Source organism: Mustela erminea, chromosome 16 (genome assembly GCF_009829155.1).
Source record: "Mustela erminea isolate mMusErm1 chromosome 16, mMusErm1.Pri, whole genome shotgun sequence".
Lineage (NCBI taxonomy): Eukaryota > Metazoa > Chordata > Mammalia > Carnivora > Mustelidae > Mustela > Mustela erminea.
The window spans coordinates 18,677,070-18,690,645 of NC_045629.1; the positions used below are offsets into that span (position 1 = coordinate 18,677,070).

General features: G+C 39.2%; 1 protein-coding gene across 5 annotated transcripts in view; it reads left to right on the forward strand.

Moving 5' to 3' along the window:
• The window catches only part of SGK3 (serum/glucocorticoid regulated kinase family member 3), a 145,477-nt gene that overhangs the window by 76,214 nt on the left and 55,687 nt on the right, over window positions 1-13,576 (forward strand). For 3 of the 5 annotated variants that reach the window (XM_032315597.1, XM_032315598.1, XM_032315596.1), the window contains exons 2-4: window positions 66-278; window positions 6,613-6,696; window positions 12,107-12,179. In XM_032315597.1, the coding sequence (XP_032171488.1) occupies window positions 201-278; window positions 6,613-6,696; window positions 12,107-12,179 (235 nt within the window). In that variant the 5' untranslated portion in view covers window positions 66-200. Of the gene's footprint in view, window positions 1-65; window positions 279-6,612; window positions 6,697-12,106; window positions 12,180-13,576 lie in introns of those variants that run through there. The other 2 variants (XM_032315600.1, XM_032315599.1) reach the window with 2 other exon arrangements.

A 13,576-nucleotide genomic window follows, 5' to 3' on the forward strand; every position in this document is an offset into this window, starting at 1 on the left:
TTTTGCTAATCCATGCTTTCTTTTTTTCTTTTTCTTTTCTTTTTTTCTTTTTTCTGTTGATTAAGGTTGCATGATGGAATTTGAATATTACCTCAAGAGGTTTTATGTTTTGGATTAACTAACTGTGTCCTCTGCTGACTATTTCTTCGGACTTATTTCTTGGTGTCCTTTTGAGACAATAAACTCAAAGGGATTATAACATGGACTACAAGGAAAGCTGCCCAAGTGTCAGCATTCCCAGTTCTGATGAACACAGAGAGAAAAAGAAGAGGTTTACTGTAAGTATGTACTATAAAGCGTATGGAGAAAAAAATATATATAGATAATATTTCCATATCTGCTTTTGTTCTTCCCTAACCTATAACTCCTCCATCCCATGTTTCCACATAATCCAGATCTTACACACCTTTAAAATTATATATCTTCCACGGTCTTCCCTTTGTACTGTAACAGAATGTAGTTTCCTTTTCAGATTTTTGCCTGTTTACTTATCCCCTGGGGAAAAAGTTATGAAACTCCAGTAGATCCTTTCACTAAAAATTGTGCAGGCACAGTGATTTACAAATGCACATAATTTCACATGCATTGTCAGGAGGTGAATGGACTCCAGAAGTCATGGATCCCATGTTAAGAACCCCTGTCTTGCAGTTTCCACAGCACCTTTCTTATGACATTAATCATTTTCTACCTCAGTTTTTGAAGTATTTAATCCAGTATTTTATCTCTTTTTTACCTGAAAGGCAAAGTCCATTTCTAATTTTATCTTTTTTATCACCATAATATCTAATATGGAACTATAAAGAATAAACACAGTGAATGTTTGCTGAATCATTGTATCAGTGAGAGTAGCCATTTCTCTAATGAGTGTAATGAAACATCCTGTTTTATTCCCAGCAGTCCTGTTTGTGTGTATATTCAGAGATCCCCTCCCCTCCTCCCCCTGAAACAGTATCATTTATCTTGTCTATAACTGATCTGCTCTTCCTTGTAATCTTCCACCACCTGCTGAGTAGTATAAAGAAACTCATTTAACTCAATTCTGTTTAACACTTAGTTTGAGCTAAAATTTAAGCAGTTCTTTTAAGTTAAAATGCTAAGGCTGTCTTCATGCTACTCTATTTCTCCTATTTGAACACACGCTTCTCCAACTTGACATCATGGTTTATGAGTGGAGAGGTGTCCCCTTTCATGGTATTTATTGAGTCATTGATTGACCTCATGGTAGCCTGCTGAAGGCTCTTGCATTCTTGTCAGCCCTCTAGATCTTTGCTGTTTTGGGTGTAGAGTGACTGATCTGGCAAACAGCCAGCAGTAGTTGACCTGATCTAGCCCTGGACATTTTGTTGGCATCCACTGCTGGCATCTGCAGTCAATCAACTGATTTGTTTTCTATTCTCTGTTGGCTTAGCCAGAGTGGTGGTGACTCTTGCTGACCCAGCTTCCTAGTGGTCTTGATGGCTGTAGACCCCACTGAGGCTCTGCCATTCCTTTCACTGCTCTTGATTCAGGTGGTCTACCCTGACCTCTGACCTGGGGATCACCTCGCTTCAGCCATTACATCCATGACAAATGACTTTCAACTCAGAGTTCATGTCACATGGGAAAACTGAGGAGTTAAACTAAACCCTTTGGTCTGACCACTCCAGTCTCCTCCTTTCCTTCATTCCTTCCTTCTTTCATTTTTAAGATTTTATTTATTTATTTTTCAGAGAAAGAGAGAGCAAACATGCAAGGGGAGTGGCAGGTAGAGGAAGAAGCAGGCTTTTTTGCAGAGCAAGGAGCCTAATGTGGGACTTGATCCCAGGACCCTGGGATCATGACCTGAGCTGAAGGCAGATGCTTAACTGACTGAGCCACCCATGTGTATTTTTGTTTTGTTTTGTTTTTAAGATTCTATTTATTTATTTGTCAGAGAGAGAGAGAGAGCGAGCAAGCGCGATCCAGTCTCCTCTCTTTTTTTTTTTTTTTTTTTTAAAGATTTTATTTATTTATTTATTTGACAGAGAGAGATCACAGGTAGGTAGAGAGGCTGGCGGGGGCGGGGGAAGCAGGCTCCCTGCTGAGCAGAGAGCCCGATGTGGGACTCGATCCCAGGACCCTGAGATCATGACCTGAGCCGAAGGCAGCGGCTTAACCCACTGAGCCACCCAGGCACCCCAAGTCTCCTCTCTTAAGTAGGTGGGGCTGGAACCCCCAAATGACACTTTTGTCCCAAAGTCCCAGACAAGGAACTAGAAACAGCTTCTGTTCTTCTCTCCTCTGTTTTCCTTTCCTTTTCTTTTCTTTTTTTTTTTTAATTTATTTATTTGATAGAGATCACAAGTAGGCAGAGAGGCAAGCAGAGAGAGAGGGAGAAGCAGACTCCCTGCTGAGCAGAGAGCTCAATGTAGGGCTTGATCCCAGAACCCTAGGATCATGACCTGAGCCCAAGACAGAGGCTTTAACCCACTGAGCCACCCAGGTGCCCCTGTTTTCCTTTTCTTAATAAATGTACCTCCATACTCTGTACCAAAGCCCAGAGGAGAGACTGAGGAAAGACTGCAATGTGTGTCTGGCCATTTGCCTCTGCTCAGTGTCTGTTACAGCAGTATCTTAAACATTGTTCATTTATCCCACAATCTTATAAGCAAGTCTTAGAAACGTCACATTGATGGTAAATAAGAGGTCAGTGTACCTCAGTAAAATAGTGAAGTGTATGAAAGGTTTTTTTCCTTCCCTTTTCTTTTTTTTTTTTTTTAAACCCATGAGCATTCTGTCCTTCAAGGGCATAACCTCCTGCCAAGTTTGGTGGAAGTTCATATATAACGAATACAGGCAGTGAGTTATCTCAGTGTCCATTTACTTTTCACGATAGAGGTATTTTCATGCCATCTTTGAAAGGTTCAGGAAGTCTGTAGCATTGTTCTTACCCAGCTGTTCCCAGGGCTGTCCCCTGCATTCTTGAAGGCCTCCTCCAGATCACTTTGTTCATTTCCTTGCTTCAGATGATCAAACGTTGCCTTTGTAGAGAGGCTTTTTCTGACCACCCTATATAAAATAGCACCTTCACAGCCCTCCCTACTCCTACTCTTTACAGTACAGTAGAGGTATACAGTAGAGTACACCTACTGTCTGTCCTGCTTACCCTATTTAATTTTGGAGGAGGTGGTTGGTGAGGGGCAGAGAGAGAGGGAAAGAGAATCTTAAGCAGCCTCTAAGCTCAGCAGAGACCCCAACACAGTGCTCAATCTCAAAACCCGGAGATCATGACCTGAGCCGAAATCAAGAGTCGGATGCTTAGCCAACTGAGACCCCCAGGTGCATCACCCATTTTTTTTTAGTATAGGCCCCACATCCAGCCTTGAGTCTGCTGCAGGACTTGAACTGACAATGCTGAGATCAAGACCTGAGCTGAGATCAAAAGTCAGATACTTACCCAACTGAGCTACCCAGGTGCCTCTACCCTATTTAGCTTTTTTTTTTTTTTTTTTTTTTTAAGATTTTATTTTTTTGACAGAGAGAGACACAGCAAGAGAGGGAACACAGGCAGAAAGAGGGAGAATCAGGCTTCCTGCCAAGCAGAGAGCCTGATGTAGGGCTCGATCCCAGGACCCTGGGATCATGACCTGAGCTGAAGGCAGATGCTTAATGACTGAGCCACCCATGTGCCCCTACCCTCTTTAATTTTTTATTAGCAGTTATCACTACTTGATATATTTTGTGTTTATTTATGACTAGACTAGACTACTAGCAAGATCCTTTGAAATAAGAACTTCTTCACTGTTGCTTTATCTGTACCCAGAACAGAGTTGGATATTTTAGAAGTATTTGTTGAATTGATGTTGAATGAAGAGTAGTACTGAGTTCACATATTAGTTGCTGATCACTACAGGGCAATCCTCAAGAACCTCCGTTCTAGTCAACACGGATAGACCCTACCTCATCCAACGCAGACTCTGTGTTGAGCCTCAGTGGGTCCCAGATGCCTGTGTCATACTTGGGAATGAAAGCAGAGGTTGTGTTATTTGCTATTTGATAATATTTTTATACTCTAGTTCTCATGTCTTTTATATAGATCTATGCTGTGAAGCTTCCAACAGAGAAATGCATTATCTTCTAGGATGTCTTAATTTAAACCAAGTTCAAATTATACTTAGATTATTTATCCATTCAACAAATTGTCATTGAGGTTTTGGGGCCTGCTAGATGCTGTTCTAGGCACTGGGGGTATGGTAGGTAGCAAGAATGATAACAGCCCTGGCTCTCAAGGAACTCACTTTCTGGTGGTAAAAGGCAGTAAGGAAATACTAAAAATAATAATAATAATAATTTTATATTGTAATAAGTATCGTACTGCTATCTGTGAATTCTTGTGCATCTTTTGCAAATGAAAGTGTTTTTTAAAATTTGAAGAGTTTGTTGTTACCTGTTGGTGTTTTATTTCAATTCACTTAAAAGGCCCTTGTTTAGGGCACCTTGGTGGTTCCGTCACTTAAGTGTCTGCCTTTGGCTCAGGTCGTGATCCCGAGGTCCTGGGATGGAGCCCTGAATTAGGCTTTCTCTTTCTCTGCTTTCTCCTTCTCTCAAATAAATAAAAATCTTTAAAAAAAAAATAAGCCCTTGTTCATAAGTCATACGGCTGATTGGTAACTTCATGGGGCTTTATCTGAAGCAGGGCTGCTTCTGCCTGGAGCCTATTTGTGGCTTCTAGTCTTGGCTGTCCTTGGGTAACCATGGGAAACCACCTTACCATACTAGGAAGCCAGCATAACTAATTCAAGAAGCTTGCAATCATCTAAACCTAAGTTTCTGATTCTTTGCTAGCAGTCCTGTCTGATCCTGAGTGCTCCATGAGTTAAATCTGTAATCTGGTCTTAGAAACACCATAGCTTCAGCGGCCCCTTAACCAGGTTCTTTATCCTCTACTTCCCTCTTCTCTCCTTGTGAGCTGTATCATCTTACAAATAAATCTGGTGTCTTACATCCAACAGCTTCCTCTAAGACCACTTGATGCCTTCTTGGTTAAGCCCAGAAGAGCCATGTTACCACCCACCACCAGATGTATGTAGCTCATGTAGGTGCCTGGGTGCCCTTTTTCTCTCAGTCTAAGTAATCCATCACTTAACTCCAGTGATTGATACCAAGGACTTTGTTTCACCTTCCATGTGGCATCTTATCCTCTCTCTCACAGAGGAATGTGGTTTGCAACCTGGGACCCTTCTAACTGTGCTCTTGCTAATGTGACCATATCTTACAGAGTGCTACAGAATTCTCGTTCTAATCACATGCAGTCTTGGAGAGGTGCTGTCCTCAGAGCATTATCTATGAACTTGTGAGCATAGCTTTCAATCTTTTATGGGAGAGGATAGTTTATACATATTTGTATGCCCATGTTCTAAAATAAACCTTGTTTACTCCAAGTTGTCTAAAAGACTGTGGACTGCTGTATTGTAAACTCCAAAGTAATTCCTCTCTTTAATTCATAACCCAAGTTATTCATCATTGAGCTTTTCCTCAAACACCTTGGTTCTTGTTAATTTTCTCTTTAGAAATGACACATGGGGCATCTGGGTGGCATACTTGGTTAAGTGTCCGACTCTTGGTTTCAGGTCAGGTCATGATCTCAGGGTTCCGGGATCAAGCCCTGTGTCAGGCTCTCTGCTCAGTGTGGAGTCTGTTTAAGACTCTCTTCATTTCCCTCTGCCCTTCCCACCCCTCATGCTTCTTTCTCGCTTTCTCTCTCAAATTAATCTTTTAAAAAGAAAGAAAAAAAAGAAATGAAACAGATCTTTAGAGTCCCAAACCATCCTCTGTACATTATGATGTTGAATTATACTCTGAGAGAATGGGATGGGATGAATTATCAGAATTAATTCTGTATTATAATGGTTGATGATTTGATACTGGCTCTGGTATATAAAGGGCTAAAAGGTTTGCATTTTAGTCTCATAAGTCTGTGAATTTGGGCAAATTATTAAACTTTTTTGAGCCATAATTTCTAACGTATATAGTAAGGGTTATAGTATTTGTTCTGCTTACTTCAGAGGGTTGTTGACTCTGGTTATATGAAGTTATATATATTTATATATGATTATTAAACACAGGTAAGATAGTAGTAGGAAGTCTGAGGATAATTCCTCGTTTGAAAAATGCTGTGTACAAGATGACCTAGAAGGAGAACTTTTAGCTGAGTCTTTACTGTGTGCCACACATCACTTTGGAAAATACTTTATAATTTCAAGATAATGGTTACTGCCGGGGAAGAAGAGAGGAGAATAGCATCAATTGAATCTATAATGTTGTAATCTTGGGGGAAAGGGTCTGAAACAAGAATGGCAAATGTTAGAATTCAGACATCTGAATGAATTCACAGGTGTTCACTGTGGTAGAAATATTTCATAACATTTTAAAAATAAAATATCTCCTAAAAAATAAATAAAATAAAATATCTCCTTTCAAGAAGACTAAGTGAGTCTTTTAGCCAGTATACTTGTGTATTTTAGAGAATCATGCATAAACATGGATGTCTAATATCAGTTTCATGAGTATAAAAATGGGCGATTCACCTATTAAATAGCTAATGAATTTTTTTTTGCAATCAAGTTTTGTTAATGCTATTTTTTATTTCCACAGGTTTATAAAGTTCTGGTCTCAATGGGCAGGAGTGAGTGGTTTGTCTTCAGGAGATATGCAGAGTTTGATAAGCTTTACAATACTGTAAGTAAATGTCAGTCTGCGGGAAATTTGTTTGTTTTAAAGATTTTATTTATTGGGGTGCCTGGGTGGCTCAGTCGTTAAGCGTCTGCCTTCGGCTCAGGTCATGATCCCAGAGTCCTGGAATCGAGCCCTGCATTGGGCTGCCTGCTCACGAGGACTGCTTCTCCCTCTCCCACTCCCCCTGCTTGAGTTTCCTCTTTTGCTTTGTGTGTCTCTCTCTATCAAATAAATAAATAAAATCTTAAAACAAATTTATTTATTTATTTGACAGACAGAGATCACAAGTAGGCAGAGAGTCAGGCAGAGAGAGGGAGAAGCAGGCTCCCCACTGAGCAGAGAGCCTGATGTGGGGCTTGATCCCAACACCGTGAGATCATGACCTGAGCCGAAGGCAGAAGCTTAACCCACTGAGCCACCCAGGTGCCCCGGGATTTTTTTAACACAAAATACCTGAGGGTTCCTTGCTGGCTCAGTTGGAAGAGTGTGGAACTCTTGATCTTAGGGTTGTGAGTGCAAGCCCCATATTAAGTATAGAGAGTATTTAAATAAATAAAACTTAAAAAATATGTAATGAAGTAAAACACCTAAGAAAACTTACAAATGAGAGAGATTTTTTTTTTAAGATTTTATTTATGTATTTATTTATTTATTTGAGAGAGAGAGAGATGCAAGGGGACAGAGGAAGAGGGAGAAATAGCCTCCCTGCTGAGCAGGGAATTTGATGTGGGATTTAGTCTCAGGACCCTGAGACATGACCTGAGCTAAAGGCAGACACATAACCAACTGAGCCACCCAGGGGCCCCAAGAGAGATTTCTTTGATTAAATAATATTCCTTCTCAAACAGATAAGCAGAAAAGGGTAAGAGATTCTTCAGAAGCATCCTAACTTTGGAATTTCTACAAAAAAGGGTGGAGAGAGGATTGTTGAGAATTTTTGAGTAAACTCTTAAAGATGTGAAAATTATATGTGCAGCTTAAAATACAGTTAATATCAGAATATTAGAAATAAATTCTTTCTACTGCCTCACTAATAGTTTTTTATCGTCGTTTTGTTTCTGGTTAAATTGCCCAGCAACTAGATTTAGGTCTGAAAGTTTGTCATAAGCTTACCTTCCTTTTATAGTTGCATTTTTGGCCGGAGTTAAGTCTTTGGTTCCAGATTTTAAGTAGCCAACACAACTAAAATGAATATGGGCTTTTTTAAGTTCTGACAGTTACTGGTAGGTGGGGGGGGTGATGTCTAAGGGATCATTAATTATTTAAATTAATATAAACTATTTTTATATATTCAAAATTTAGATATTAAATACTATTTTAAAGGAGGAAGCAGGAGCACCATGGTCATTCTAACACATCAGGCCAGATCAATGCAGAGACCAGTGCTTGTGTATTATTGTCCATTGTAGAGTATTAGTCATACACACCTAGGAGGCCAAAGAACACCACCTGTGTTGGTCATTGTAGACCTCACATTATTAAGACAGCTCTGGATTCCGAGCTTTGCTTCAATTAAGGAAAAAAGCAGTTATGCTTTAAATCCCAAATTTCAATTTTTCTCTGCCCTAAGAATAAATAGGAATCTCTTTATGTCATTATTTAATAAATGGTAGATTACCAGGCATCCTTCAGAAAAAATTGTTTCATATTCAGAAGGTAATTTTTTTCAAATTTTTTAACGCTGTCTCTTGATTTTAAAAAAGTAGAATTAAATAGATGCAGAAGTGTGTGACTTACCATTTGTAAAATCTTTAAATATGGAGAAAGTTAAACATATCTCAGTTAAGAGATAACTAACTTCCTAAATGGGCCTGAATGAATCCAGTGACTAGCTGTACAACATTCCATGTTTTGTTAAGTCACGAAAGTAAGGCTTCTGACTCTTTTTTTTTTTTTTTAAGATTTTATTTATCTACTAGAGAGAGAGAGAGAAAGAGAGAGAGAGCGCGCGCTTGCATGCACACACATGAGTGGGTGATAGGCTGAGAGAGAAGCAGCTCCCTGCCAAGCAGGGAGTCTGATGGGGCTCAATCCCAGGACTCCAGCATCATGACCTGAGCCAAAGGCAAACGCTTAACCAACTAAGCCACCCAGGTGCCCTTTCCAATTCATTTCTATTTAGTATTTCACTGTGTTTTTCTTTGAAATAGTATTCAAATGTTTTGCTAGTTAAAATTGAATTGAATTAAATTAAATTGAATTAAAAAGTAATACTTAAGTTTTTAAATGGCATTTTTCCCTGTGTAAAATTAATATGTATTCTAGAAAATCTGGAATGTGGAGGAAATTAAGTGTTTAAACTTAAAAATCACCCCTCCTATGTTGCTACTCAGAGGTAACTGTAGTATTTTTACTGTGTTTTCTTCTGTTTTTAAAATTTTCCTTAATACATATGTAACCGAACTCTCTCTCTCTATATTTTTTAATTGCTTAATTAGAGGCTATCGAGGCAGTCTTTTTTTTTACTGTAAGTGAAGTCACACTTTTGAAACAAAATAATGTCCAAAAACAATTTGTACATGAGGCTATCTTCTGTAATGTTAATCATTTTTATTTTTTTATTTTTTTATTTTATTTTTAAGTAGGCTCCACATGGAGTTTAGAGCCCAAGGCAGTGCTCAAACTCATGACCCCAAGATCAAGACTTGAGCTGAGATCAAGGGTCAGATACTTTATTGACTGAACCACCCAGGTACCCCATAATGTTGAGAAATTTTTTAAAAATTACATTAAAAAATAGTTTATATTGGAGACTGGGTGAGGGTTGAATTGCCAGCTCTGTTTGAAATTCTTGGATACCGTTATGTAAATGATCGGCATTTTTTGAGGATTGTACAGATTTGACCATAGCTATCATGATGGTACTTTAACAAACATATGCACATATAGATAGTTTATATGAACTTCTTAGAGAAATAAGATCAGGTTTTTTCCAGTGAACTACGAATAACTGAAAATCCGAGGTTCTTTCTGTATTTGCTTAAATGATTATATGAGTCAGATTTACCTTCTAAACGTGTTTCCTTCTGTAGAATTGTTTATAAGAAGGAGGAATGTAAGGGATGTGGCCTAAAAACTCAGCAGTGTGGAAATCTTGCCTGAGTGAAGAGCCATCCTCATGTCATGGTGGTTTCATGATTTAAGTAACTAGAGATTATGGATGTCTGGGGTGCCTGGATATCTTAGTTGATTAAATGTCTGCCTTCAGCTCAGGTCATGATACCCAGGGTCCTGAGATCAAGCCTCACAGCAGGGAGTTTGCTTCTCTCTTTTCCTGTATCCCTCCCTGCCTCCCCACCCCTCACTTTCTATAAATAAATAGCTAGAGATTAATTAGTTTAGGGTGTTATTATTTGAATAGCTTTAAATATAAAGAAGAAGTGAATGATTTGTTTGGGGTACTCTCCCCCACCGTGATCACTTTCATTTCCTTATTCCATCAAACATCCCATCTTAAGCTTTCTGCAGAAATTTTTCCTCAAATCTAGTTGAGTTTTTATTATCCTTCTCCCTCTTTTTTCCTGTATTTCTCTTCCTTTTTTCATCTTTTTCTTACTTCTCCATTTTCTCTGTCTGCCTGTTTTTCTGTAACTCCAAATTCTGTGCATCCTGCAGTGAGGGTGGCAAAGCAAAACACAGGAATCATGTCAGTTGTGTTCCTTGAAACCATAGAAGTGAGGTTCAGTCTGGCCTGGATTTCCCTAAGTTGTTTTTTTAAAAAGATTTTTGTTTATTTATTTATTTGACACAGAGGGAGAAAAGACAAGTAGGCAGAGAGGCAGGCAGAGGGAGGGGGGGGGAAGCAGGCTCTCCGCTGAGCAGAGAGCCCGACACAGGGCTCGATCCCAGGGCCCTGAGACCCTGACCTGAGCTGAAGACAGAAGCCCAACTCACTGAGCCACCCAGGTTCCCCATCCCTAAGTTTGAAAACACAAATTCTTTCCCTGTGCTCCCTTTAGAGTAAAAGAAAAAAACAAAAAGTAAAATATCCATTCTATAAACATTTTGTCCATAGAAATGTATTTTTATGATTGTAGTTTGCATTTAAAATTTTTTTTTATTTATTTATTTGACAGAGAGAGATCACAAGTAGGCAGAGAGTCAGGCAGAGAGAGAGGAGGAAGCAGGCTTCCTGCGGAGCAGAGAGCCCAATGCGGGGCTTAATCCCAGGACCCTAGGATCATGACCTGAGAGCCGAAGGCAGAGGCTTTAAACCACTGAGCCACCCAGGTGCCCCTGCATTTTAAATTGTAGAAATTATGGCACACATACAGAAGTAGAATAGCATAAATACAGAAAATAATATAACGTGCCAGCCAGCTGCTGTAGGTCCAGATACACGGCCATTCTTGTTTCATCTCTTTCCCTAGCCAGCCCACTATAATTTTGAAGCAAATTTTAGACTTCGTATCATTTCATCTGTAAATATTTTAGTATACATCTCTAAAAAGATAAAAGTTCTTTCAAAATGCACACACACACACACACACAATTAGTAATCACATGTGAAAATAATGAACAACAACATTTTAATATCTAATATTCAGTCAGTGTTTATATGACTGGTTAATAAATCTATGAAGTGTCTTTATGTCACGAAGTCTCCCCCTCCACCTCTCTTTTCTTTCCTTTACAGTTCTTTGTTGAAAAAGCAGGGTCATTTGTCTACAGGTTTTTCAGTCCGAATGTTGCTGACTGCATACTCATGGTGTAGAGTGATTAATATTCTTCCATTCTTTGTATTTCCTGACATTTCGGTAGTTGGGTATGTAGAGAGAGAGAGAGAGAGAGAGAGAGAGAGAGAGTGAGTGTGTGTGTGTGTAGTTTTTTGACATGAAGCTTATAATAAAAATAAGCCTTAACCCATTTTAATGACTTTACTGCCCCAAATTTAATGTCTTCAGGGCCACATTGTTCTTTGTCCTGGGATAAGCAAATCTGATAAGCAGATGTATTAAAATTTTAATAAGGGGTAGGCTAGAGCAGAGGCTACTGGAAAACAAAATTCACCACTTTCTTAAAAACAATTGTTAAGTCTGATCATTTAGAAAGAATGCAAAGATCACAACTTCTCTTGAGGTAATAAATGGTGAGTAACACGTATTCAGAGCTTTACTCCAGATTCTTAACTAAGCTCTAAAATTATTTCCATTTTACAAACAAGAAAACTGAAACACAGAGATGTTAAGTAACTTATCCAGTATCACAAAGATACTAAGTGTTCTATTGGGACAAAATAGGATGATTAGACAAGCTAATGTTATTTTATTGGTATAATTTAATATTGTATTTATTTGATCATGATGTCCTTAAAAGTATGCCTTACGGATTTTCTTGAAAATCAGATTGTAATTTGTTTTGGTACATGTATAACCAGTTAAGTTCGTATAATGGTATTTTTTTAAAATTCTAGTTAAAGAAACAATTTCCTGCTATGGCCCTGAAGATTCCTGCCAAGAGAATATTTGGTGATAATTTTGATCCAGGTAAGCAATACCTTCATAGACCAGCCATAAGTGATAATTGAAGTTTGAAGTAATAGGTAATGTGTTGATTGTGCTGTATGGTGCACGAGGTTTCACAAAGCTAATTGATTTCATGTTCTTTGAACATAATGCCTCAGGATGGGGCTTTCTGTGTGCCAGGCATTGTTTTGGGATTTTTTAAAAGATTTTATTTATATATTTGACAGGGACAGTGAGCGAGCACAAGCAGGGGTAGCAGGAGAAGGAGAAACAGGCTCCCCCTGGGCGGAGAGCCCTATGCGATGTGGGGCTCCATTCCAGGACCCTGAGGTCATAACCTGAGCCAAACTTAACTGACTGAACCACCCAGGCGCTTCCCAGGCATTGTTTTAAACACTTGGCATGTCTGTGGGTTTTTGTTTTTTTTTTGTTTTTGTTTTATGTTCAGTTAGCCACCGTGTAGTATATCATTAGTTTTTGATGTAGTGTTCAGTGATTCATTAGTTATGTATAAAACTCAGTGCTCATCACAGCATGTGCCCTCCTTAATACCCACCACCCTGTTAACCCCATCCTCTTACACCCTCCCCTCTGAAACCCTTAGTTTGTTTCCCTGGGTCCCTAGTTTCTCACGGTTCATCTCCCTCTCTGATTTCTCCCCGTTCGGATTCCCTCCCTTCTCCTATGGTCCTCTGTGCTATTGCTTATGTTCCACATATGAGTGTAACCATATGATAATTGTCTTTCTCTGCTTGACTTACTTCACTTGGCATAATCCCCTCCATTTCCACCCATGTCGATGCAAATGGTGGGTATTCATCCTTTCTGATGGCTGAATAATATTTCATTGTGTATATCTTCTTCATCCATTCATCTGTTGAAGGGCATCTCAGCTCCTTCCACAGTTTGGCTGTTGTGGACTTTGCTGCTATGAACATTGGGGTGCAGGTATCCCTTCTTTTTACTGCATATGTATCTTTTTTTTTTCTTTTTTTTTAAGATTTTATTTATTTATTTGACAGAGAGAAATCACAAGTAGATGGAGAGGCAGGCAGAGAGAGAGAGGGAACAGGCTCCCTGCTGAGCAGAGAGCCCGATGCGGGACTCGATCCGAAGACCCTGAGATCATGACCTGAGCCGAAGGCAGCGGCTTAACCCACTGAGCCACCCAGGCGCCCCTGCATATGTATCTTTGGGGTAAATATCTAGTAGTATAATTGCTGGGTCATAGGGTAGCTCTATTCTTAACATCTTGAGGAATGTCCATACTGTTTCCTGGAGTGGCTGCACCAGCTTGCATTCCCACCAACCATGTAAGAGGGTTCCTCTTTCTTCACATCCTCACCAACACTTGTTGTTTCTTGTTGTGTTAATTTTTGCCATTCTTATCAGTGTAAGGTGGTAGCTCATTGTGGTTT